The sequence below is a fragment of the Marmota monax genome, unplaced genomic scaffold, assembly GCF_021218885.2.
Source record: "Marmota monax isolate L192 unplaced genomic scaffold, Marmota_monax_Labrador192_F-V1.1 WCK01_AAM20220418_F8-fsc00003, whole genome shotgun sequence".
Lineage (NCBI taxonomy): Eukaryota > Metazoa > Chordata > Mammalia > Rodentia > Sciuridae > Marmota > Marmota monax.
In genome coordinates, this window is record NW_026694084.1 from 34737137 (window position 1) to 34761214 (window position 24078).

Below are 24078 nucleotides of genomic sequence, written 5' to 3' on the forward strand. Positions count from 1 at the left end.
CTATCTATCTATCTATCTCTGTCTATACATATAGATAGATAGATATTGGGGATTAAACCAGGGGTGCTTAACCACTGAGCCACATCCCCCAACCCTTTTTTTATTATTATTTTTTATTTTGCAACAAGGTCTCCCTAAGTTGCTTAGGGCTTAACTAAATTGCTGAGGCTGGCTTTGAACTTGCAAATAATTAGTGTTTTATAAAGGTGGTCAATTCTCAATGATGTTCTTTTCTAATCATTTGCTCTGTTAATTTCATGTAACAATTATACATGCTGTTTGGCTGGCAATCTCTCTAGCACCCATCTTGCCCATTCAGGACACATATGCTCATGGGAATACCAAGGTCAGCTCAAGAAGGCAAGCAAACTGAAATCAGGAAGGGGCATCAGGTAGTCATCTGCTTTCATTTAACTCCCAATGCACATGCAAAGGGCACATGATTTGGGGGTGACTGTGGTTTGGCTTTCTATGTGATAGCCCCTGTTCATGAGTAGAGACTAAAGTTTGGTCATGGGTTTACCTTAGTGAGATAAACTGCCAACATCAGAAATCCATACACTGATCTCTTTCCAGTGATTTATTTGTAGGCAGTATTGAGGAAATATAACACGTGTCTTGTTTACCTATGTAGAAAGCACTGGAGTGAGCTATTTTTTAATAGATTAGAGCTTTCTCTCTTACTCTTGCAGAACCAGTGTGAGCCATATTGAGATTAGGTCAAGAAAGCAGATTAAATTTTCAAATAGGATTCCAGTCTCAAATTGACTCCAAACTACTGAGACTGTATATTCACAAAAATAACTGGCTAGAGAATAAGAAAAAACAGTGAATTAAATGAAAAGAAATGAAAAACTGCCATGAGAATTTTGACTATAATGTCATATGTGTGTATAAAAAATGAATACATATTTTCAAATATATTTTTCAATGTATAAGGTGTATATTAAATTTATACATAATACTAAATATGTATATTCATTTATTTACTTTGATATACTTGGCAGATCAATCAAGTTAGAATAGAATATTATAAAGATTTTGTGTTTATAAGTAAATGTTGCTAATAATTTATGGGACTTTTGATGTTTGGGAGGTCAGAATAGGGGCAGTACAAGTATCAGTTTGGGGCTCAGGTGGCCTGTCATGACAGTTTCTTTGCAGAAAAGGTTTGCAGTTCCTAGTCCATCCTATCCAAGAGCTATGCTCTCCTTAGAGGTTTCAGAAATCACTTCCTCCCTCACAGGAGCTTAAGACAGATCAAAGCTCAGTTCCTTCTGAAGCCAAACTTTGTAGGTAGGGTCTTGCCTGAAAGTCTGGAGCGCTAGTGAAATTGTAACCAGAGGGTCTGCGTGGCCCTTTGTGAACCGTATTTGAGTGGGCTGGGAAGGCACGGCTTCTCTGAAGCTCATCACCTGGTTGAGGACGTGAAATCTTTTCTTCAGGGTTTGTTTTTTATCCCTGCACCCACTGAAGACTTCCTTGTCCTATAGATCATATCACTTCATGGATGGCCCAAAATTCTGATGTTCATTTATCAATTTGTCACAGCAAATAAATTCTTCCCACTAAGATTTCAGGTTAAAAGTATATTGGCTGGACACATCCAGCTTTACTGGTCAAAACTATCTTTGCTCTTACAGATCATGTCTTTCAATTCCACCGTCTACAGCGTTCTGGTAGGTACTGTGACTTAGCTTGGTTTTGGTGCTGGAGGGATCTATTTCATTACTGGATCCTCCTAATTCACTCTTTCCTTGAGACGGGGTTTTTCTCTTGTTGATTTGCTACCAGTGCCTGGCCAGTGCCTAATATTTTGTAGCCGTGTGGAAAAAAATCCACAATTTTTGAATGAACAAAATCTTATATCTTCTTTTGGAAATCTCAGAATACACTGAAAAGTTTCTCAGAAAAGAAACTTTTAAACTCTGCATTATCCAAATTTTGACCTCAACACCCTTTTTTTCTTGAACTGATTTTCATGTTCTAGAAATGCCATTCAGAAAACCATGCTCCAAAGCTCTTGCTTGCTTCCCCCCGCCCCACAACTATCACCTCCTGGATCAGTTTATGACCTCTGAATAAGATCTAGTCATCTCCATGTGGAAACTTTCCAGTGTCCTAAGTTTTCTTCTCCAAGAAAATGGTTCAACTTCCCCAACTGCTGCACAAATAGCATGTTTCTCCACACCACACAATGCTTTCTAGCTTTTCCGGGCCATGTGTGAACTACTGGATGGTATATCAGGCCCGGTGCTGGGATACCCTGTACTGGAGATTAGGCACATGACCCAATCTGCTCTGTTAAACAATTGTCCAGTTCATTGTAGTTCGTGCATCTGAATGTGCAGCATCTAGGTGTGTGTCCTAATGCTGATTTAAAACCAATTCAGACATTTCTTCCTTCAGGAAGCCTCTGAGTCTGCAGTTATCCTTAGCACAATAATTATGTTGAAGTTGCCTACTTATGTGTTTGTTCCCCTATACTGATGAGGCTGGCACCATGCCTTATCTAGACTGAGTTTCTAGCACCTGGAAAGTTTGGTAGGTTCTTAGTAGGTGTGTATAGAATGAATAGATGAATGGATGGAGGAAAGATTGAGTGTCTCTATGGAAATTACCTTTAGGGCAGTGTTTCTGATTTTTTTTCTTTTTCCCTAAAAAAGTCCCTTTATTTTTTCTTGTTCTCTCCCAAGTAAACTCCAAATATAAAGAGAGTCTGTTTATTAAACTATATATATATATATGTAATTTGTTTTTCCACTATTCAATCAAATGCCAAGGATTTGATTGGCAGGAGGTAGAGGCAGAAAGATGACATTTGTTGATCTAGCCAAGAGCAAGAGTATCCGTGATGCTTGTCAGTGTGGCTTCATTCTGATTTCTGGAAACCAGAGACTGCTTCTTCCATTGTTAAGGCACCACTGCTAAGCACCCATGACCACATACTGAAAAGTAGTAACCTTGAGCCTTTTCTGGGAACCACATCTTAGACTAATTTCAGCTTGAACATTTTCATGGGCCAGCTTGCAGGAGAGTATTGAAATCACTAGTGAAAGGGCTTCATCTTTTTTTTTAAGCTTCCCTATGAGGTGGACAGGGCAGTCTTGAGATTTGTCTGTAAGTAGTTGTGACAGAGGCCTCACACTGTGCACCAGCTTGTGGCTAATTTGTGAAGAACCTGGAGAGGAAGGCAGCTCCAGCAAGCTCAGGGCATGGCTGTGGGGCTTCCTGCTCTTAGACTGAGAGGAGCTGTCCTTTCCCAAAGATGGCTGGCTTCCAGGTCCAGACCGTAGCCTGCCCTCAGAAGTAGTAGGGCCAATGGCTTCCTTTGACAATTGCTGGGCCACCCTTCTATCACCCACGTCAAGGAAGATAGGGTCCTCTGTAGCACCATTTCAAACTTGCTGCCTACCAAACTTGCTGAAAAGGCAGAGATCTTACCTCTTAGTCCCTATGGGACTTTCCAGGTCCAACAGAGGAGCACTAAGCCTGAAGAGCACCCGTCCCTACACATTGGAGCCATACCCCCCATACTGTTTGTTAAAATGCCAGTCCAACCTTCAGAAGAGAAGGCTCCTACTTTTAAAAAAAGTTATTTTGTGTTCTCTTTTTGACAAATTATAATTGTACATAATTATGGGGCACACAGTGATGTTATGCCATGTGCATATGGTGGAATAATTGAATCAACCTAATTTACATACTCAACATCTTAAATAATTATCATTTATTATTTAAGAAAGCTCACTTCTTTGAAAAGTTTCAAGGTGATCTAATCTGCAATGGTTTGCTTTCAGGGCCTCACAACAAATGCTCGTTGTGTCTGAAAAAGGCACAATTATTTTTTTCCTCAAATCTGAGAATAGGGAGCAGAGATGTGAGATGTGGTCTTTTTCCATTAAGCAGACAGAGAGTGGTATCTGAATAAACATGGTCTTGGGTGACTCTTGGGGAAATACCCTCATGGATCTCCTAGAACCTAAATGTAATAATTTTTCATTCCTGTGGGAATGAAGGTGGTAGCAAATTAGACCATTCCTCATGAGCAAGATATATTAGTGAAGATCATTGCAATTTTCCTGTCTGTATAAAGAGAAAAGAAAATAGCAATTCCAAATGGTCTGTTTGATGCATTGCTTTAGATGGGAATCCTACTTACTTTTCTTGCTGGACATTTAAGATGTTATCCATCTTCCAAATAAAGCAAAGGAATGTCTAATGATATATTATAGTGAGATGGAGTCTGTGGGATTCTTCCTAGGGAAGAGGTTTAAGTAATTTTTATAATAGTCTCATTGATTTTGCTCCAGGAATCACAGTAACAAGGGTCAGAATGTCTCCTGTGTTTGCTGAAATAATAGTCCAGACATTTCTAACAAAGCCTGCTGGAGGATTCAGCACCCCTCTGTGGCCTCATTTCCAACCCCCAACATAAGTGAACAATGTAAGTCCAGGGCCCAGGCACTGCGACCATTGGTACTAGCCACTTTTAGGCAAAACTGCCTTTCCAAATATTGTCTGGATTAAAAGATCTGCAAAATCCTCTGATTGGCCTTAATCATCATGTGTCTAAAATATCAATGTCTTCATGATGAAGAAAATAAAACAGTCAGGGTAAGGCATCCCCTAGTTCTGGTGATCCACAGAGGATCTAGTCTGCTACTCAATTGACCTTTATAAATGCACTCATCACTTTGAACCAATATTAGCAAGCTTTTGACCAATATTAACAAGCTCATGACTTTCAACCCATATTAACAGTGGTTGAGTGCCCCTAAGTTCAATAATAATGAAAACAACTTGCTAATTTTGGGGGTATGGGTTCCAGGATTATTTAAGCACCAAGACTCTTTTTCTGGTGAGCTTTTCTTGGCATTCAGTGCGTGACCCCTTGATTTAGTTCATTCTACTGGTGGGTCATTGGATATGAGGTGGTCAGCTTGGCTAAACTTCCAAGGCTCAACCATGATTCCAAGTGAGCATATAGAGCTCTCAGGGAAACTCTTAGTCCTTACGGTACTTTCCAGGTCCAACAGAAGAGCACTAAGCCTGAAGAGCACCCGTCCCTACACATTGGAGCCACTCCCCACAGAGTCCAGAGAAGGAATCTGCAGCATCCTGGATTTTGTTGCAGTCAGCTATTACTCTCCTCAGTCTATACTCAAAGGCCTTAAAAACAGCATACTACAGGGACACAGCCACATCAATGTTCATAGCAGCACAATTCACAATAGCTAAACTGTGGAACCAACCTAGATGTCCTTCAGTGGACGAATGTATATATATATATATATATATATATATATATATATATATATATATATATACACACACAATGGAATATTACTCAGCAATAAAAGAGAATAAAATCATGGCATTTGCAGGTAAATGGATGGAGTTGGAGAAGGTAATGCTAAGTGAAGTTAGCCAATCCCAAAAAATAAATGCCGAATGTTTTCTCTGATATAAGGAGGCTGGTTCATAGTGGGATGGGGGGGGGAGTATGGGAGGAATAGACGAACTCTAGATAGGGGAGAAGGATGAGAGGGAAAGGGAGGAGGCAGACGGTTAGCAAGGATGATGGAATGTGATGGACATCATTATACAAAATACATATATGAAGACACGAATTGGTGTGAACATACTTTATATACAACCAGAGATATGCAAAATTGTGCTATATATGTATGATAAGAATTATAATGCATTTAAAAATACATTTCATTTATTTTTTAAAAATCGATTTTAAAAATAAATAAATAAAACCCCCACCCAGGTTAACTAGAGATAAAGATTCCTAATACTAATTCTGTCCTGAGACTCTTGCCTGGCTCAGTTCCATTGGTCTGTCTGCTAGCTAATCCTGGATTCCTGACTGTGATATTTATTATTCTTTGAATTCCTCAGAAAGAAGATCCTAATCTCTGTTGGGGAAAGGTGATTGTATTTGAGTCATTACATAATGAGCCATTTTGGTCAAAACAACTTTTTAAAGTTCTACAAAATTGGCTGAAATAGGACTTGGCATATCTATTTAGACCTGCCCACTTTGAAGCCATGTGATTGGAAGCAAGCTGTCAACTGAGGTTTTACTTTTAAAATAGTGCATCCATAGTAATGTATGGAAGAGTTCTGCAGGCCCAGTACTGGTTTAGGGGTGGTACAAGTACAGGGATAGGTAAGGTCTAGGGACGGAGGCTGGATTTCTATTGTACACATGACTTGTGAGTTGGGGAGAAAGAAGCCAGGACATTTTAATGATTTCTCTATAGGAACAAAGAATGGGTTAAACCAAAGTACCCCTAGTATCAAAACGGCTGGACCAAAATGTGTTTGGAGAGGTGAACATGTCCCACTGACTGAATGGCCTTGGGTTCACAACCTGGAGAATTTCAGCTCAGGAAGTGAGTAAACAAACACTTATCAGGACCACAGTTATTCAGTTTTCTTATGAACATCAAAGATGTAGTTTTTTTTTTTCTTTTTCAGAAATATCAATGCCATGGAAGAAATGAGAGTCCATGTGGATGTGACTGTGTATATACGTTGACATGAGTGTTTTCAATACAGGAAAAATTTAAAAATAAGAATTGTCTAAACTGTTAGCTCCTTGAAGGTTAGAAGTATTGTTTTTATTTAGGTACATGAGGGAATTATGATATCTTGAGTTGCTGATAAATTGCTAGTGTATAGTGTTTTGGGTCTCTCGGAAGGAGCTTTGCTCTTGCAATTGTATTAACTTGCTTTTCTGGTTGTTATCACCTCAGTTTTTGTTCCTGAGTTTCTCTCTTAGGAGTGGTCCTCCACAGCAGTGATTTCGGAGGCTGAGGCAGGAGGATCATGAGTTCAAACAAAGCCAGCCTCAGAAACTTAGCAACTCAGTGATACCCTTTCTCTAAATAAAATACAAAAAAAAAAAAAAGGCTGGGAATGTGGCTCAGTGGTTGATTGCCCCTAAGTTCAATCCCTGGTTAAAAAAAAAGAGTGGTCCTCTGGACTATTTCAGATCCTTTAAGGGACTAAAAGTAAAGAAAAGCCACACAATGGGAGGAGATACTACCAAATCTAGTAGTTCAGAACCTGGAATTCATAGTAGTAGTTTGGGGATGCTTGAGAAGTAAGAGGGGTTTGCAAAAAATTCCATCAGCGTTGTGTACTTCCCCAGGATATGCCATGTGATTCCTTTTTGAGAGGAGGTGAGGTAAAAATAAGCGCATACATAATTAGCAAAAGTGAGGCTCTTCAGCCCAACAAAAGCATTAAGCATCTTTGCTCTGGTTGTTTCTCTGGATAGAATTCAAACATCTGAGAGTGACGACCCTCCTTTGCTGTGTGAAGCAGTAACACTAATAGATCATGACACATGTGCCAAGTCACTTAAAAAGGGGATATAAGATCACTCACAACAGATGCAATTTTGTTTGGAAAGAAAAACCCTCATACACATGAAGCACATTGGATCAAAACCATAGGCGGTATCCCTGGTGCCAGAAGGTGGGACAACCCGATGTAGCTCCAGGAGGAAATTTTACAATGAGACAATGTGAGCCTGTCCCTGGCAATGAGGGCACCAGCATTGATATAGCAAAATCCTCAGTTTGTGGTCTTCAGATTGGGAAAATAAATCAAAGGGAAAAAAAAATCAGAGTTTTGCTTTTTCTTTTCCTGTCTACTTTCCATTTTTAAACTATAGTGCATCCACTGGGACATGCTTAAAATACTATGTGTATGTTTATTAATTTCCGTTTGTCAGGCCACAGTTGTACAACTTGAAAACGGGTGGATCCTTGGTGAAAGCAGAGTCCCGCGGGTTAGTTTAGGGGTCTCAGGCAGCCATCGGCTGTGGGGTAACCAGACGCCGTGTGCCATACATTTGCCAAGCGGAAATGCACATTTCCAGATCTGTAATTCTACAGGAGCTCCACCCGCACATCCACCTTTATCTCTTCCACCTAAATCTACCCCAGGAGCTTCCGAGAAAGGAAGGATAATTGGTCAAAGTTAATGGATCAAATTGCCTACTTAATTCACTCAACACTCCCTGGAAGGCTTCAAATCCACTTGTCTTTCTGAACAGAGTGAAAAACCAGACCCCTCTAATGACTCTCCCTGGCTGAACCTCACAGCTCTCTTCAGTGTCAGGGCCGAGGACAGCCTGGGGAGTTTTTCTGTCAGAGAAAGCCACGTCACCAGAGCAGTGCCGAGTGACTTCTGGGAGGTTTCCAAAGCCTTCCCTGTTCTCGACTCTAAGCCTGCAGGTGTCCCATCCAATGGACATTAAAACGTAATCTGATGTTAAAACCATTAAAAACAAGTTACCTATGGAGAAAAACTTGCCTCTAGTTTTCTGCATACTGAGATGGAAGACGGACAATTAGATGCAGGTAGCTTATCAAAGAAGCATGAACCTTTCCTTGAAGACCTACAATATCCAACACTGTAAGTGCTTCATGGGCAAAGAGGAGCCTGTGTTCTGGCCTTGAGCAGCAGCACGCCAGGCCAAGATGCCAGATTTGCTCTTCCCTTCCTCTGGATCTGGGGGTCTCCTTTCCTGGCTTAATGCCTCCTCTAGATCTCAGCTGAAGTATCACTTTCTTGGGAAGGCCTTCCCTGATCCCTTCAGGTCAATTTTCTCTCCTCCACTGCACTGTCCTGCTGTAATCAGAGCAAGGGCCACACTGAGCCTGTGGACCCGTTAGAAACCACTGGCTGGCAAGTTCCCCAACACTGGGACTGCCTTCCTCCTCCCTCTCGCTCCATTACCAGCACCATCCCTGGCAGGTTGTAGCTACTCAATCAGCAGGTCATGAATGAATGAATGGGCAAATGAGCATCTTGAAGGGAATGGCTTGCCCAAATTGATAGAAATAAAATGAGTTTGAGTTTAGCAAGTTCTTTTTAGTGTGTGTATGTCTATGCACACAAAAAAGCGCATGCCACTGAGATTGCATCCTCATCTTTAGGGACAGAAACAGGAAGGAAAAAAACAAAACCAATCCAGGAATCACTATTTACCCAAGATCACAAAACTCATAGCCTAAACCACTACCCAGTTAACTATGAGGAACCTGGGGAGCAGCAAAGGGTCCCCATGAGGGCTTTAATCCGACAGGGATCAGATGAGAATTCTCCCTTTTATTCCAATGGATGCAGAGAACAGGATGTAAGAAAGCCCCAGCTGGGATTGGTAAAGACACAGTGACCTAAATATGTTCTTATATACTGCTGGCCCCTCCCAGCCAGCCCCTCTCTTCACATTTCCTTCTCTTAGTGTTCCCAACACTTTCCAATCCAAGTGGGACTAAATCAAATGCTGTTCATTCGTTTGATCCCTAGGCAGACATAAGAGACTGCCAAACTTGGCTTTTTTTCTATGCAAACAGTCATCATACCAAGATACTCAGGGGATGAGCAGCCACTGGTAAGACGGGACTTCTAAAATTTACCTGGAGGAGATTCTGATCATTTCCTGGAGCTGTCATAGAAAAATTTCTAAATAGTCCTGGTGAACTAGTACTCAGAGGTAAATACCTTTCAGAGGAGGTCTACGCGCGCGCGCGCGCACACACACACACACACACACACACTGTATACATACATACATACACACACAACACATATAAACACATACCACATGCATACACATACATGCATACTATACATATACACAAACATGAATATGTATATTCATACATACCATAAGTACATAGACACATCCCACTCATATTCACACATACACACACACACACACATGCCACATAAGTTTACACACATGCCACACATATACCTGAGATGGTGTGTCTTGGAAACAAGTTAAAAGTAGAAACTCAGCATATATTCAGCTATATATCCTTCAAGGAATTAATTGTCTCTCTGAATCCCAATTTTCCTGTTTTTAAACAAAATGCATCACATTTACCCTGAAGGGCTGGTGTTCGAATTAGTGGAAAGAATGTACCCGATGCTCTGACATGGTACGTCCCAAAGCATCTTGCACTTATTAGCATCAGTGACCTTGTGGATTTTACCTGTACCCAGGCAGTGAATCCCGGTTGCTTCCCATGTGTTGGGTGGAATGGAGAAATTCTATTTTTGTTTATAATCCAAAGTACACACATTAGCTTCAAGTTCACAAAGCCAATCTGTTGTGTTGGAAAGACTAAAATACACACAGAGCTACCAGAAATGTACTCTTCTCCCTGTGACTCTTACAAGGGCTGGAGGAGTAATGAACGGAGGGAGGCCTGGACTCTGAGGCCAGAAGCACGTGACAGGCACAGAGGGGATGAAGGTGACAATTCCACACACATCGGGGACAGACGGCTGGCTCTGAAAAGCATCTCAAAGAGTGATCCCACCTCTCTTGGCATCTCACTTATCTTAAAATCTAGTTTAAATGATTAATATCTGTCACACAATGAATTTTGTAGCTACGTAAATGCCTCCCTTGTCATCCTCTGTAAATCATGGGTCTAAGCAGCACTTTGTCAGATAATGCCACTCTTATCCCCTGCAATTCACTCCCCACAGGGCCGCCAACGTGGACTCTTAAAATATAAATCAGATCATGTCACAGCCCTGCTTAAAACCTTTCTGTGACTCCCCTTGGAGTAAAACACAAACTCCACCAACCTGATCCCATCTGCTTCAGCTTCAGCAGATGCCCCTTCCTTCCCTGCTCACCAAGCTCCGGCCATGCGTTCCTTTTGCTCTTCTAACACACTAAACTGTTTTCTACTTCGGGGCCTTTGCACTGGCTACTCTTTCCTCTGTGTAGAATGCTCTGGTCCTGGTTATCTGCATGCAGGTCCCTTCAGTACTCAGAGGGAGTCTGCAGACAGGTGTTCTCTGACAGTCCTACCTGCAGCATTCTGTTTGCCCTCCTGGCTATTTGCCTTGTTGCCTTCTTAGCACTCACCTGTTTTAACAATTTTCCACGTTCCCCTTGCCCTTGCAATGTCACTTCCTGGAGGACAGGGACCCCGTCTGTCTTTTCACTACTGGATCCCCCGCAATTAAAATATCCAGTACCTGGTAAATCCTCCTGTGAGCAAGAGCTCAATGCCAGCAGCAGACTTCAGTCAAAAAATGCCCAAGAAGGGTAAAATATAGTCTCTCAGTCCTCGCTTCATGCCCAACTTTGTTTTTTATTCAGAGGGATTCTAATAATCTACCCTTGGAAATTCTGGATATCGTTTCCCAAATATGAAAGATTTCCCTCTCGGTCTACTTCAACTACCCACTTCTATCTTGTAATCTTGAATTCCTAGTCTACTTGTGACTACACACTTCTTGTGTTCTGACTTTCTGACTTTCATTCCACCTAGAGGCTCTGGGCGCGGGGATCCTCACTGGTAACCAAGCCTTGGTTACTTGCTCCAGGAAAACAAGGCACCGCATGGATGGGCAGGGGATCCACATGTCCCAGGAGCCAGGGATGCAAAGCATGGGTGCTTAGGCTGCCCCTGAACCACTGGAATGCTGGAGTCTACCTGGACAGAGATAATAGGACATGGAGGTGCCTGACACAAAATGCCTGGCAAAGACAGGGAGTGGGAGACTCACAGGAGGAATCCACAATCATTCCTAACGACTTTTCTTGTTCCTCCAACCCACTGATGGACTTCTGAAATGGGTAGGAGGGAGGGGTCAGAAATGGAGTTGGAGTTCTTAGATCCCCAGAGCCCTTTCTACCAACTGACAACCTGGCTTCTGTCTTCTGTGGGAGGCCATCCTTGCACGTGAGTTATCTCCCAGGCTGGGTGAGGGGCGCTTAGACGCAGCTGTGTCACAGCTTTCCCCACCCTTGTCCAGGTCTGAGAGCTTGTCCATGCAGAGGCATGTCTGGCCACTGCCCCGAAGAAGACCCAATCGTCGTCCCTGACCTTGGGATGCTGCCCCCCTTAACCTTCATTGGATGGGATTTTCCCCCGGAAGTTTTTGTTCCCTAATAAAAGTCCACTCCCTGGCGTGTTCTCTCTCTCTCTCACTAGCCTCTTCAGTAAACCTCGCTACCACCATAGGTGGCTGGAGGCGGGAGATAGGAGAAGCCGTCCTGGAGCTGGTTTAAAGGTAATTAGAGTCTTGTCTCTTTAATCTAAAACTCCCTAGCATTTTCTCAGGATTCAAACCTTCTTTCATGGGTCGCGGGCTAAAGTCTTCATCATCTCATCAAATCTGCCTCTTTCCAGGGATGTTCTTCAATCTAGTTCCAATGGGCAGCTTTCAGTCTTCATCTTACTGGGCTTTTTGGCTACATTTAACTTTACTGATGGTCCCCAGTCTCAAAATGCTCTACCCACGAGGCCTTCATGACACTGCACTCTCTTCTGATCACTTTGACTGTTTCTCTCTCGGTGTCAAGGAATCCTCCTTCTCTTTTACCTTCCATCTGGTGTTCCTCAAGGTCTTCCCCATGCCTCATTTCCTAACTTGGCATATGACCTGTGGTAGCTCTCTGGGCTTCTACCAGCACTCAAATTCTGATGAGGACCAGAGCCATAGATATGTCCCTTACACACTTGTTTCATGGCCCAGCTTCAAATGTGTATGCAAAGCACCTTCTGGATCTCTCTAGATCTCTCTCCAGTATCTCAAGTCATCATGTCCCAACCAAATTCCTTGTCTTCCCTTCCCGCCTTCCATCTACTCCAGTACTGCTCATTCAGCTAGCATCTCTGTCTTCTAGCCAGGCACGCATGCAAGAAACCTAGAAGCCAAACCTCATTGGGCTTTCACTCTTGCCACCCACATCCATCATTCCATCCATCCAACAAACTTAAACCAAGTCATTGTTTACAAGTTATTATTCTAATTATGGGATAAACAGTGCTGGGGACTACAGATATAATTTATGTCTCTATGAAGCATATGTAATACTGACTGATATTACTACTGTTTCTTTTCTTTGACTCTCCTTTCTCTCTCTCTCTCACTGACCATAGTTGGCATTAAATAGATGCTCAATTAATCCTTATTGAAAAAATGATTACATAGTATGTAAGTATCTGAGCATCTGCTGTACACAGAGCATGGAATATGACACAGCAATCTGATGTCATTAAAATTATTTCTAAGTGCACACTGTGAATCAATAGAAACCAAAACATCTGGCCAATTTAGCTGGAAAATCCCCAACGAAACATTAATATGTTTTATCTGTGTTATGCAAACACTCAGATGATCTGGGCTTCTGGGGAATTGACTGGGGGTGTTGGCACAGCATGGGCTCAGCCAGGCCAGTCTTACTCTTTTCCAGGGACATATTAGGTTTGAATTGTACATATGGCTCACTGGCTTCTAGAGTTAAGCTTAAGCACAAACCCCAAACAGTTGTGATCATTTTAACTGGTTAAATCATTACCAAAATGCTTTTAGTGTTATGTGGTTATTTATGAACATCAGTACGCATTTGCTGGTTCTTAAATCTGAAGACAACAAAATGAATTGAGATCATTTGTGCAGAAGATAGTACAAATGGATTATATCCAAGCAAACTCAGACATCATAAGAAATATACAATATGTTTAAACACCAAGATTAATATGACTAATATGACAACTTCTATAATAACTATTTGATGACATCTTCAGGAAATCAGCAAACATTTTTTTCAATTATTATATAATTTTGCCAGATCCATTGATAAATCATGAATCTAAGCTCTTCCATGTCTCTCTTCTTGGTTCTCAATTATTAGTCTCAAGGTTAGGTACAACTGACATCAGAAAATAAGGAATTATTTCAGATCTCACAACCAGCTGAAATGGAGAGAGTTTTCCAAAGGAAAATTAAAATCAAAATAACAAGAAAGAGAATTTTATGCAAAATTATCGAGGTATTCAGGGTGGGGCAGGCATTGCCTTCTCTTTAACCTTCATTCAAGCTCAAGATTATAAAAAGTAGAAGAAACAAGGAGGGCACTGTCAGCTGGTCATGCACCCACTCCAGAAAGTATAAAGACCATTATTTTATATGACACCAAATTGCACCATGCATACCAATTCAGGCATTGAAAGAAATAGTCACTAGAATCAGTGATGACTTGTGTGGGCATTATAATTTTTTGGAAAATTAAACAATCACACAAGAGGAGTGAAGACCTTCACTAGTAGGGTAGACTTTTGCAAGGCACATGGACTGGGTTCAATCTGCAGTTTTTCTTAGTGGAATCTGACCCATGCATTCTCTTATAGCTCCTTCTCACAGAACTGGATGGAGACTTCATTTAACCTGGCCTCTGTGTGCCCCATCAATCTCTCCAATGCAGAATGAAGAGGGAAGACTTTCAACCTTTTAACCTTTTCCACTTTAAATGTCTTTAAGCAGACAGATACTTCTCATCTACATTTAATGAGAAATAGTCAGATTTATAGATGTAAAAACCTCATCTTCAATGCTTTCATAAAACTTCAGACACTATTGGTTTGATCTGTTTACTTCATAGTGCTCTCAGCTTCTGCATGGCTCAGGAGCATTTCAGGAACTGTTGGACATATTGGCATTTTTCATTTGTTCCTTTTTTGGAAAAGTACAGCATCATTGCACCATTTTTCAAACATTCAACCACATGTGCTCTGTCTAAATGGACAAAGGGAAAACCCATATTAGAGCAGGTGCTTTGCTGATGCTCTGAACAGGTGCTCTGGGCAGGAGAGAATCCCTCTCTTCACCTTGACCCTTGACTTTCCTCAGCCTCAGTTCTCAAATGCCTCACGGAGACTTAAGCATATCATTGGGTTTAATGTGATGCTGACATTTGAGGGAATGATTTGTTAAACTAATTCTGGTTATTAGTTATTTACTCTTTATGTACTGAATGTAGCCCTGTACTTCACACAAGATGTCAATCAAAGCTATGGAAATATAGAATGATGTGGGTGGCTTTGGAATTGCATGCTACTCTTAAAATCCTTTACTATGAATTTGAACCCCAGTTGATGCTACTTTTATATTCCCAAGTCAGTGGCACCCTCCTAATATTGAGTCTAAGAAGATAACTCAGAACTGTGGACTGCCATCTGCATATAAAGGGACATTCTCCTGTACTTGACCATCTCTGTTAGTTTAATAATATTAGGCTTCTCTTTTCCAACATGAGTGATTTTCTCCCCTTTGGTAAAATTGCAATTCAGCCTCACATGACATTTATTTTTAACTAGGTTAAAAAAAAGAAAAGGAAGAAGGTGTCACAAACTGTCTGGCATTTCTGCTATTTCCTGAAATTGCATACATAGGTTAATTCTGTCCTGAGGAGATATGTTTATCACTTGCAATTATGGTGCTCAGTGAGAAAAGGTTAAAGATGAATCTGCTTTCTGAAGACATCAGGTTGGAAGTGCATCCAAGCATGCATTTGCAGCTAAGCAGAAAGAGGAAGAGCACTTACATTCTGTTTCCCCACAATGTTATCAAAGGGGAGTTCTGGGCTCCAGGATCCCTCTGTGAAGGTTGCCCCACTGTTCCTTCTGTCTGAGGAGCTCACTGACTCCTTGACAATGTCTTCAGGCAAGGACAGCAGACTTTCCTCAGGCTGCTTAATCAAATAGGTCTCTATATTATGCTTCCTCAAGAATTCATTCCTCTCCTTGCCATGACCCTCTTCCACGTTATAGTCACCGTTGAGGCAGTCCAGCGTGGCTTTGGAGATGTGAATCCTCCTGTGTGTACAAAGCACAGGTCATTATACATTCCTGATGTCCTGTGCAAACCAACATCTGGGGTACTTTAAGACACATTTTCAAATCAATACTTGTTGCCTTAAGAAACGGAAAGAATAAAACAAAACAAAAGAGATGTATAAGCATAAATCCATGAGCAGTTACTGTGCAAACCATCTTGGAACTTCTCCCATCATTTCACTTTCCATACACTGGTGCCAGTTTTGCCACTTTGTCAATAACCATCTTCAAAGCAGTGGCGAGTTTTGTAAGTCCATAGGGCTACACAGAGGATCTTTTGGAGAAAACCATGTAAGATATAATTTGCCCATTACATGCATTGCAAGGAGCAGAGAACAAAGCTGCAGATACACGCAGGCTGGCAGTTGGCAAGGCTCATTTGAGTTAATTTTTTTTAAGCAAAATTATATACTACAAGAGGCTTAAGCATCAAACTTGATTTGTGGAAACTTTGTGTATATGTTGTTGTGGGAAAGAGTTTCATTTCACATAACTGTCTAACTCAATTAGATAATGTATTACTCTGTCCTGTGGTCTGGGTGGACCAGCAAATGAGTTAGAAACATGGACTGGATTCAAGCCCCAGCTCTTCGACTTGCTAGTTGAGAGATCTTGGGAAATTATTAACTTTCTGAGTCCATCTTCTCACCCAAGTGCCACTTTGAGTGAGTGAATGAATAAGGTGGATGCTTAATTCTTTGCTTGGCTTTTGTGATTCTAGAAACAATAGATCCAAAGAAACAATGAAGTTTTTTTTTTCTTTTTTGTAAGTTTTAATTCTGGAGGGTGGCATTTCCAAATGCATTGTACTTTCAGTACTTTCTACATCCCCTCTCATCCTGCAACCCTGTAAGCAGGAGCTTTTAGAGAGGGTAATTCTTTGTAAAGGATAGGTAAAAAAATAAAAACTACAAACAATGCATATGTGATCATTTAAGGCACATTTTCTACATATTTCAAATAAGTATCCTCATGCATATTTATGTCAAGTGCAAAATGTTAAAAATAAACATGTGAAAGATAGTAGATGTTTCCTGAGAAATGTGCTGAATAAGTACAAAATATTCTCATAACTCGAGGTGTAGATGTGTAGGTACTTGCATGTTAATGTGGGAGGATGACAAATTGTTTGACCTCCATGAAGTCGAAGTCCTAGTCGACTTTCCCAGGTCAAGTTCAGATTTAGGTTACTGCAAGGCTGCCTTTTTCTCTTGGGCAAAATGAACTTCCTAAAAGGTTTTATAAAGTTTGTTAGGTGATTTTCTTTTAAAATAACTAAGTTAAATAGCAACCTTGTTTGACATTTCATCTGGATCTACACTTTATTACTATTCTGTTGGTATTCAAGGGGACTAATATTTGCATATACTAAATCAATATTATGTTTTCAGTAGTGAAAAGCATCTTAGCCCTCACTTATTACTGATTCTTCTGCTGAAGTTCTAATCAATATACACTGAAATGTTTTGATAGAAACTGGATTTAAGATGTTTCTTTCCATCTTCATACTAATGTGATCTTTGTGGTGAGGCATTTGAAGAGATGAGAATCTGGTGATTGCATTTTCTTCTGAGGAAAAGAATCATTTCTTAGCAGATATTCTCATACATTGAATGTCAGGTAAGCCTGACATTTTCTGATAATTTTAAATGCCAGGATATAATAATAATAATAGTCACGATAGTAAATAAGACCTAATGATCCTACAACAATTACTTCACATAAATGTTATTCTGCAGCCAAAGGTATTACTATATCCTTGGCTCCATGGAATATTGCACATAATTTCCATTCTTCAAATGGCCCTAGGTGATAGACATTTATTTATTTCTCCTTTTGCAGTTGGTAAAATGGGGCCAGGGACAATGAGTATATATCTGACCAAAAGCCCTATCAAGAGGTTAGTAGCAGTGCTGGGTTGACACAGGACTTTTACTTTCAGGATCTCTCTGAGATCCTGTAACTGATTCATGTGGTCATTATTGCAATCACAAGCACAAGAAATATCTACAGGACAAAGGACTTCATATGCATTATCTCACTTAACAAAAGCTTGAGAACAGTGATTTTTGAAGCGTGGTGGTTCCAAGACCAGAGCTATCACCATCACCTGGGATCTTGTTCAGAAGACACATTGTTGGGTCGTCCCCAGACACAGAATCAGAAACAACTCTGAGCACGGAGCTCAGCAATCCATGGCTTAACATGCCCTCTTGTGAAATGTACACCAGGCAAGAGAACCATTGCTCTAGAAGTCCAGGGTTCAGGGAGGTTAAAGAACCAGCCATTTAAAAAGAAGAAAATCATAATTCAAAATAGTCTCAACCCATGGAGAGTTTGGAGACCTGTTTTGCTCTCCTGCATTCTGCATTTGGGCACATCCCATGCTGAAGCAGAGCTGGATATTGTAGAGAAGCTTTTGATAGGTTGATGGTATTTTCAGTCCAACTCTATAGTGAAGAAACTGGGCAGGGAGATGAAAACACTTGCCCAACTCTTATAACCACTGGGAAACATGGAGTTCAAACTCAGAACTTGTGATTTAAACCTAGTAATTGTTCTGTTTCTAAATACTACTAAGAATATTCACTGAAGTGGACACCGGATGTCAAAGCAGTATTCCTCAAACCCTCAAAGCTGTGTTCTAGGGTTTGCCAAGGGAATCTGAGTGGGCATTCCCCAGTACTTGATTCTTTAAAGACAGAGGCTTGGACACATATTCAGATTGTCTATCTGGTTTGCTCAAACTGAGCAGTTACTTGTAGGAAAAATCCCAAGGAATTTAAGGATTTAGGAAATCCAGTGGTGACACGCCAAGATTAATTCAGTTCTAGATGTATGTGGCAAGTATGGCAACATACCACAGTGACTGACCATTCATGAGGGCAGAAACTGACATGGGCCTGTCCCTGCAGGGCTTACAGAGTGCTTCTCACCAGTGGCCCCAAGTAGTCAGTCCTCAGAAGAGGCCTTTGAGGAGTAAGCCCATTTAGTAGATGAAGACACACTCTTGAGGTGGGGAGAAACTCACAAGGTACCACATCGTATCATCTCTCTCTTTGCAGTGAAATAATTAAGACTCAGGAGATTTAAAATACTGGCCTCAGCTCAGGTACCATGGATACATGCCATGTTTACTAAAATCTACTGCTAGGTGTTGTACATGCTTTACATAAATTGTCGAAGATAACAGAGCTTAACATAAGGCAGAGTGGGGACCCTAGTTCCACTGATTCCACCTCTTGTAGTTTTTTTCTTTAAACCATGATTTTATAATACCTGATGCTAAATACAATTAGCAAAGAATGATGAGAGATACCAGAGAAATCTGAGATTCCAAAGCGAGAGCTAGCGGGTAGGGAAAGGGAAATGTACAAGTTCAAAAAATGTTTCTCTCTCTCTCTCTCTCTCTCTCTCTCTCTCTCTCTCTCTCTCTCTTTCTCTTTCTTTCTATCTATCATCTGTCTTCTCTTAGAAAGGGTGGCACTGGGGGCTAGGTTTGTGGCTCAGGGGTAGAGTGCTCGCCTAGCATGCACGAGGCACTGGGTTCGATCCTCAGCACCATATAAATGTAAAATAAAGATATTGTGTCCACCTAAAACTTAAGAATAAATATTAAAAAAAGAAAGGGTGGCACTGGCTGATATATATTGGAGACCTTATTAATTCCAATCTGTGTAAACAGAATCAATACAATTGATCAAGGCTCATTGGCCTTTCCAGGCCACTACCATCTTTAGGGGTTTGATCCTAAGGACCTGCCAGCTGAAGTTTGATTGCAGGTAAGTTTCCAAGGTAGGCATTGAATTTCCAGAACTGAACCCTGGTCAAAGATACATAAACTGTCAGGAGATCTTGACCTTGGCTGCTTGATTTAAGAACTTAAAACAGATTCTGCACGATTCTGTTATAGATGATCAGCATGGGGTCTGGATACCAGAATTTAAAAACTGTTTGGTGATTTCAGTGTGCAGCCAAGTCTAAGAACCATGCTGTGCAGGGAAGAGGCCTGAGCACCCCCGTGCTGTCCCACCACACTTATTGCCTCTGAGGTGATTTGTTGGATTTGGGGGACTAATATTGTATAAGGTTTCAATGTATATTGGTCTCCTCCCAAATAATTGCTCCTTTGATCTGTACCTCTGAACTCTGTGCATAGGAAGCTGCTCTCACAAAGTTAGTAAATCACAAGGGTTAAGCAAGAAAAGATCCTTTCTTTGGCTTACCCAGGGATTCCTCCAGATTCGAGCTTGTTTGCAATGTCCACATCCCAAGACCAGACGTCGAACTGCCATTTCCTCAGGCCCAACACACCACATAGCACTGAGCCCGAATGAATTCCTATCCGCATGTCAACGTCATGCTTCGTCCTTGACCGCACATACCTGTTTACATGGGTGAAGGGGAGACATACTCTTAATGTCAAAGTGAGTATCCTGGGCCCCTGGTGGCAATCCCAAGTTTTTCCTACTCAATAAATTCATCCCATGCCCATTCAAGTGTCACCTCTCCCATGAAGCTATTTTGGGTTCTTTGGTAATTGGAAAGGTTCTCTTCATCCCCTGAACATGATTAACCTTTGATTTACAATTTTAAGTGCTTTTATAACCTCTCAAACCTACTCTGCAGTCTCTGTTTCAGGGAATGGTTCCTGCATCGTTTCTTACTCATAGTAAATACACCTGGAGTAGATCATTGTTCTGCCCTTTATTACACATTCCATTTCTAAACAAAATTTTTTTATGGTTTTCTTCTTGGTAGTTCCTCTGTGAATGTTCTTATTTAGGCCAAGAAGTTGCCTCAGACTGGGATCCCTGCCTCATCCCGATCTCTTCCATTCCTTGGTTACCAGAGGTGCCTTCTAATGTAGGGGCAGCGGTAACACGCTTGCCTGGCATGCGTGCGGCCCGGGTTTAATCCTCAGCACCACATACAAACAAAGATGTTGTGTCCACTGACAACTAAAAAATAAATATTAAAAATTCTCTCTCTCTTTAGAAAAAATAAAAAAATAAACATGAATGTGACCTCATGACTTCATCAATTCCTATTTTGAATTTTCCCTGACCTCTACTACCTAGAGCAGTGGTCTCTGACACTGCTCACATCTGAGGGCCCAACAAGGTCACCCATGAAAATGAAGGAAGAAAAGGTTAAACTTTCATTCACAGCATTCTACCCCCCTCCCGCCCCCCAACCTTGCAAAAGCTTTACTAAAATTGGACCATAGCAGCCTTACAGGGCCCCTGCTGGTGACCTCTGTAGGCATCTTGAGAAAGAGGACTCCATGCTACTGCGGAGGACTTGATCCAGGCACACGTGGCCTTCTGTTCTTCCAGAGCATTTTAAACAATTTTAGTTTATGGTTAAAAGTTGAAATAAAATGATTAGGAAAACCTTCACAGCCACAGAAAGTGCAATGGTTATTTTACTTCAAAATGCTTAAAAGAGATGTCAAACTTATGTTATCTTTTTTTCTCTGACCAAAAAGATAAATTTTCCAAATTTGCTGACTTCCATGCTAATGAGTTACCATTGATATTCCCTCTAGCAAATATTTGAAAAACAATCACTTGCTTAATTTGTTTCTTCAAATCAGATGACACTTTAAGACTGTGTGAGAAAGTAACCAGTTTCCAACATAAATTGGTGCTTCAAAAGAGCACTTTAAAAATGGACATTTGGGAATGTTTTCATGTTTATAGGAATTTTGTTGTCAAAGTTGTGATGTTTTATCATCTATCAAAATCTCAGAGCCGCTCAGCTATTAACCTATTGAAAAAAATCTTACAAATGAGAGATTTGGCAAAGTTTAAGTTAAGAATATAAAAATGTAATTGTTTTGTAAGGAACTTGTAAGAATAACTGACAGATGTCAAAGGAGAAGAGAATTTTTCAAGTCTATTGATGTGGTGAATAACATTTATTGATTTCCGTATATTGAACCATCCTTGCATCCCAGGGATGAATCCTACTTGATCATGGTGCACAATTTTTTTGATGTGCCTTTGTATCCAATTCGCCAGAATTTTATTGAGGATTTTTGCATCTAGGTTCATCAGAGATATTGGTCTGTAGTTTTCTTTCTTTGAGGTGTCTTTGTCTGGTTTCGGAATCAGGGTGATGTTGGCCTCATAGAATGAATTTGGCAGAGCTCCTTCTTTTTCTATTTCCTGAAATAACTTGAAAAGTATTGGTATTAATTCTTCCTTAAAGGTTTTGTAAAACTCCGCTGTATACCCATCCGGTCCTGGGCTTTTCTTGGTTGGAAGTCTTTTGATTGCTTCTTCTATTTCATCTATTGTTATTGGTCTGTTTAAGTTGTGAGTATCCTCCTGACTCAGTCTGGGCAAATCATATGACTTAAGGAATTTATCGATGTCTTCACTATCTTCTATTTTATTGGAATATAGGTTTTCAAATAATTTCTAATTGTCTTCTGTATTTCTGTAGCGTCTGTTGTGATCAATAGACTTAAAAATAAGAACCATATGATCATCTCAATAGACACAGAAAAAGCATTCGACAAAGTACAGCATCGCTTTATGTTCAAAACATTAGAAAAACTAGGGATAACAGGAACTTACCTCGACATTGTAAAAGCTATCTATGCTAAGCCTCAGGCTAGCATCATTCTCAATGGAGAAAAATTGAAGGCATTCCCCCTAAAATCTGGAACAAGACAGGGATGCCCTCTATCACCACTTCTATTTAATATAGTTCTCGAAACACTGGCCAGAGCAATTAGACAGACGAAAGAAATTAAAGGCATAAAAATAGGAAAGGAAGAACTTAAATTATCACTATTTGCAGATGACATGATTCTATACCTAGAAGACCCAAAAGGGTCTACAAAAAAACTACTAGAACTAATAAATGAATTCAGCAAAGTGGCAGGATATAAAATCAACACGCATAAATCAAAGGCATTTCTGTATATCAGCGACAAAACCTCTGAAACGGAAATGAGGAAAAACACTCCATTCACAATATCCTCAAAAAAAATAAAATACTTGGGAATCAACCTAACAAAAGAGGTGAAAGATTTATACAATGAAAACTACAAAACCCTAAAAACAGAAGTAGAAGAAGATCTTAGAAGATGGAAAAATATACCCTGTTCATGTATAGGCAGAACTAACATCATCAAAATGGCGATATTACCAAAAGTTCTCTTTAGGTTTAATGCAATGCCAATCAAAATCCCAAAGGCATTTCTTGTAGAAATGGATAAAGCAATCATGAAATTCATATGGAAAAATAAAAGACCCAGAATAGCAAAAGCAATTCTAAGCAGGAAGTGCGAATCAGGTGGTATAGCGATACCAGACTTCAAACTATACTACAGAGCAATAGTAACAAAAACAGCATGGTACTGGTACCAAAACAGGAGGGTGGACCAATGGTATAGAATAGAGGACACAGAGACTAATCCACAAAGCTACAACTATCTTATATTTGATAAAGGAGCTAAAAGCATGCAATGGAGGGAGGATAGCATCTTCAACAAATGGTGCTGGGAAAACTGGAAATCCATATGCAACAAAATGAAACTGAATCCCCTCCTCTTGCCATGCACAAAAGTTAACTCAAAATGGATCAAGGACCTAGATATCAAATCAGAGACTCTGTGTCTGATAGAAGAAAAAGTTGGCGCCAATCTACATATTGTAGGGTCGGGCTCCAAATTCCTTAATAGGACACCCATAGCACAAAAGTTGATAACAAGAATCAACAAATGGGACTTACTTAAACTGAAAAGTTTTCTCTCAGCAAGAGAAACAATAAAAGAGGTAAATAGGGAGCCTACATCATGGGAACAAATTTTTACTCCTCACACTTCAGATAGAGCCCTAATATCCAGAGTATACAAAGAACTCAAAAAATTAAACAATAAGAAAACAAATAACCCAATCAACAAATGGGCCAAAGACCTGAACAGACACTTCTCAGAGGAGGACATACAATCAATCAACAAGTACATGAAAAAATGCTCACCATCTCTAGCAGTCAGAGAAATGCAAATCAAAACCACCCTAAGATACCATCTCACTCCAGTAAGATTGGCAGCCATTATGAAGTCAAACAACAACAAGTGCTGGAGAGGATGTGGGGAAAAGGGTACTCTTGTACATTGCTGGTGGGACTGCAAACTGGTGCGGCCAATCTGGAAAGCAGTATGGAGATTCCTGGGAAAGCTGGGAATGGAACCACCATTTGACCCAGCTATTGCCCTTCTTGGACTATTCCCTGAAGACCTTAAAAGAGCGTACTACAGGGATACTACTACATTGATGTTCATAGCAGCACAATTCACAATTGCTAGACTGTGGAACCAACCCAGATGCCCTTCAATAGATGAATGGATAAAAAAAATGTGGCATTTATACACCAT

At 40.5% G+C, this 24078-nt stretch overlaps 1 protein-coding gene across 2 annotated transcripts in view; it reads right to left on the reverse strand.

Annotated features, from left to right (window-relative positions):
- Window positions 1-24078, reverse strand: part of Adcy8 (adenylate cyclase 8) — a 229979-nt gene that overhangs the window by 86732 nt on the left and 119169 nt on the right. For both annotated transcript variants that reach the window (XM_046464767.2, XM_058585739.1), the window contains exons 6-7: window positions 19910-20068; window positions 15392-15662 (exon numbers count right to left, since the gene is read on the reverse strand). In XM_046464767.2, the coding sequence (XP_046320723.1) occupies window positions 15392-15662; window positions 19910-20068 (430 nt within the window). The remainder of the gene's footprint in view (window positions 1-15391; window positions 15663-19909; window positions 20069-24078) is intronic.